This window comes from Olea europaea, unplaced genomic scaffold (genome assembly GCF_002742605.1).
Source record: "Olea europaea var. sylvestris unplaced genomic scaffold, O_europaea_v1 scaffold1569, whole genome shotgun sequence".
Taxonomy (NCBI): Eukaryota; Viridiplantae; Streptophyta; class Magnoliopsida; order Lamiales; family Oleaceae; genus Olea; species Olea europaea.
The window spans coordinates 14441-16870 of record NW_019233298.1 but is presented as its reverse complement, the minus strand read 5'-3'; the positions used below and the strand labels follow the sequence as shown (position 1 = coordinate 16870).

At 34.0% G+C, this 2430-nt stretch overlaps 1 protein-coding gene across 1 annotated transcript in view; it reads left to right on the top strand.

The window, feature by feature from the left end:
* Positions 1 to 2079, top strand: part of LOC111376859 (mitochondrial import inner membrane translocase subunit TIM50-like) — a 6746-nt gene extending 4667 nt beyond the window's left edge. The window contains exons 2-6 of the mRNA XM_022999865.1: positions 3 to 155; positions 233 to 331; positions 1256 to 1412; positions 1529 to 1631; positions 1843 to 2079. Of these exons, the coding sequence (XP_022855633.1) occupies positions 3 to 155; positions 233 to 331; positions 1256 to 1412; positions 1529 to 1631; positions 1843 to 1888 (558 nt within the window). The 3' untranslated portion in view covers positions 1889 to 2079. The remainder of the gene's footprint in view (positions 1 to 2; positions 156 to 232; positions 332 to 1255; positions 1413 to 1528; positions 1632 to 1842) is intronic.
* The last annotated feature ends 351 nt before the right edge of the window (positions 2080 to 2430 follow it).

Here is a 2430-nt window from a genome sequence, read left to right as displayed (position 1 = left end):
AGTTATTCGCTTGCTTTTTTCTGATCCTTTTTTTGTTCCACCTTTTAAAGCGTGACAGAGGTTGGAGAACATTCAAGAGACCCGGTGTAGATGCCTTTCTGGAGCATTTAGCTCAGTTTTATGAAATTGTAGTATATTCTGACAAGCTGAATATGGTAAAAGTTTGCTTTTGTGATTTATTACTTGCTTTCGCATACGGTATTTGCAAAACGTCTTCCCCTGGCATTTGCAGTATGTTGATCCTGTTGTTGATACATTGGATTCCAAACACTGTATCCGGTATAGGCTCTCAAGGGGTGCAACAAGATATGTTGATAGCAAGCACTATAGGGTATGCTCATTCTTTTGTTTCTTAGAGAGCAATAATCATTACTATGTGCATATCTTTCACTCAACATCCCTTTTTCGTGACGGGAAAGAATAATCATTTTTGCTAATGGTCACTCTTTGCAGTACATTGATTAACATCCAACAAAATGGCTTCAGTATCTATACTGAATATGCTGTCATTTTTAAGGAAAATGATGACTATAGATGATTAGTAATCTTTTATTGTAAAATTTGTTCGAGCTGTTTAGTGGATTTACACAGACGCGTTACGCGTAATCAATTTTCACCGCTTTGCTTATATTTGAAAATCTTGTCTCTTGAACTTCCTTTGTTTGCTCGTGGGGATAATCAGGCAACATTACTCATTGCTTTATGGGACAGGTATTCTTATAAAAGAAGAAAAATACATGTGATATAAGCATGTCGATATTTCAGAGTTTGACTCGGCAGTAGCTGAATTTATTTAACTAGGATGTCAAACTCAAGCACATCCGGATATTAAAACATACATGCAAGTAATGCAATTGATGACTTAATTGTAAATTGCATTTTCTTCTTGCATATATTTGCATCAATCCTAATTTCTCTTCGTTTGACCTGAATTGTGATTGTCCCTGGCCAATATTCTGTTTACCAGATTAAATCAAGCCAAACTAGACTAAAGTGGCTATGGTATAAAAGATGCCGCTTTTAGGGAAAAGGATAATTATACTTGGTTATAATTTTAATGGACTCTTCATTGTGAATTATGTTTGTGCATGGTGATGCAATCCTACTAGATAAAATCATTTTGTTTATAGGTCTAATTATGAAGAAGCAAGAAGGTACACCCCCACAATATTTCAATACCAAATTTCAATTCTATGTTGCAGTGCCATAGTCTATATAAATGTTTTTGCAATTTATTTGTGATTCTTGCTATCAGGACCTTTCGAAGCTCAATAGGGATCCTGCAAAGGTTATTTACATTAGTGGTCATGCTTTAGATAGTAGCCTTCAGCCAGAAAATGCTGTTCCTATAAAACCATGGCAAGGTGAAGCAGAAGATACGGCACTTTTAGATCTTATTCCATTCCTTGAATGTAAGTATCCTTTCTGTATAAAATTATTTGTGACTAGCGTGATTTAGTTGATGATCATGTTGAGATTTAACGTCCAATCGTTTTTGATTAATTTTGCCCACTTTGTTTGACTGCAGATGTGGCTAAACACAGGCCAGCTGATATTCGAACTGTTCTAGCTTCATACCAGGGTCATGATATTGCCAAAGAGTTCATCGAACGATCTAAAGAGCATCAAAAGTCTGTTATCTTCTCCATCACGTATTTTATTGTGGATTTTCAGTTGGCATGAGTAGAATATTTTTATCCTTTTTGCCTGTACATTTGTTCTGCGTTCCATTTCTACAAACACTAGTTCCTGCATTTTAATTCATTAAAGAATGTGGCCGTGGGGGTCCATCAGCAGTGTTTACAAATAGCATTATTCAACTCATTTGCCTCGATGATGCAGGCGCTTGCAAGGGCAGAAGAAGCACGGTCGTTTCTGGCAATATTAGAGAGGTTAAATCAGCTCGTGCAAATTAGGAGCCGACTATTTAATACTTATAGATAAAAACGAGTGGACTCTGAAATGAATGTCATAAATTGCAAGCCATTTTTATGTATGTCATGTTCAGCTCTTTCGAACAGTGCTATTACTATCCCAAAATTCCTTTAATTGCATAATATGTTCCAACAGTTTTTTATTCTTTTTAATTTTTTAATTTTTTTTAACATGTATTGTGCTTGCTTAAAATTTTTCCTCTTTGATAAATGTGAAATACAATTGTTTAGCTGCTACTGTCTGTCTTATTTCTTTTGGTGTATTGAATTTATGTTACATTTTATTGTCACCTTCTAAAGTTGAATAACCGAAATTTTGAAATAGTTAAATCTATAAACATTTAGCGCTTGTTGGATGGCCTTTAAAATTTAATCATTCTCCAAAATATTTTATACACAAATCAATAAATTTTATTTTATTTTTAATTTTTTAATCACATTCTCCAAAATATGCTATTCAAAATTCTTTAATTTGTCAAATAATGGGTGACAAACA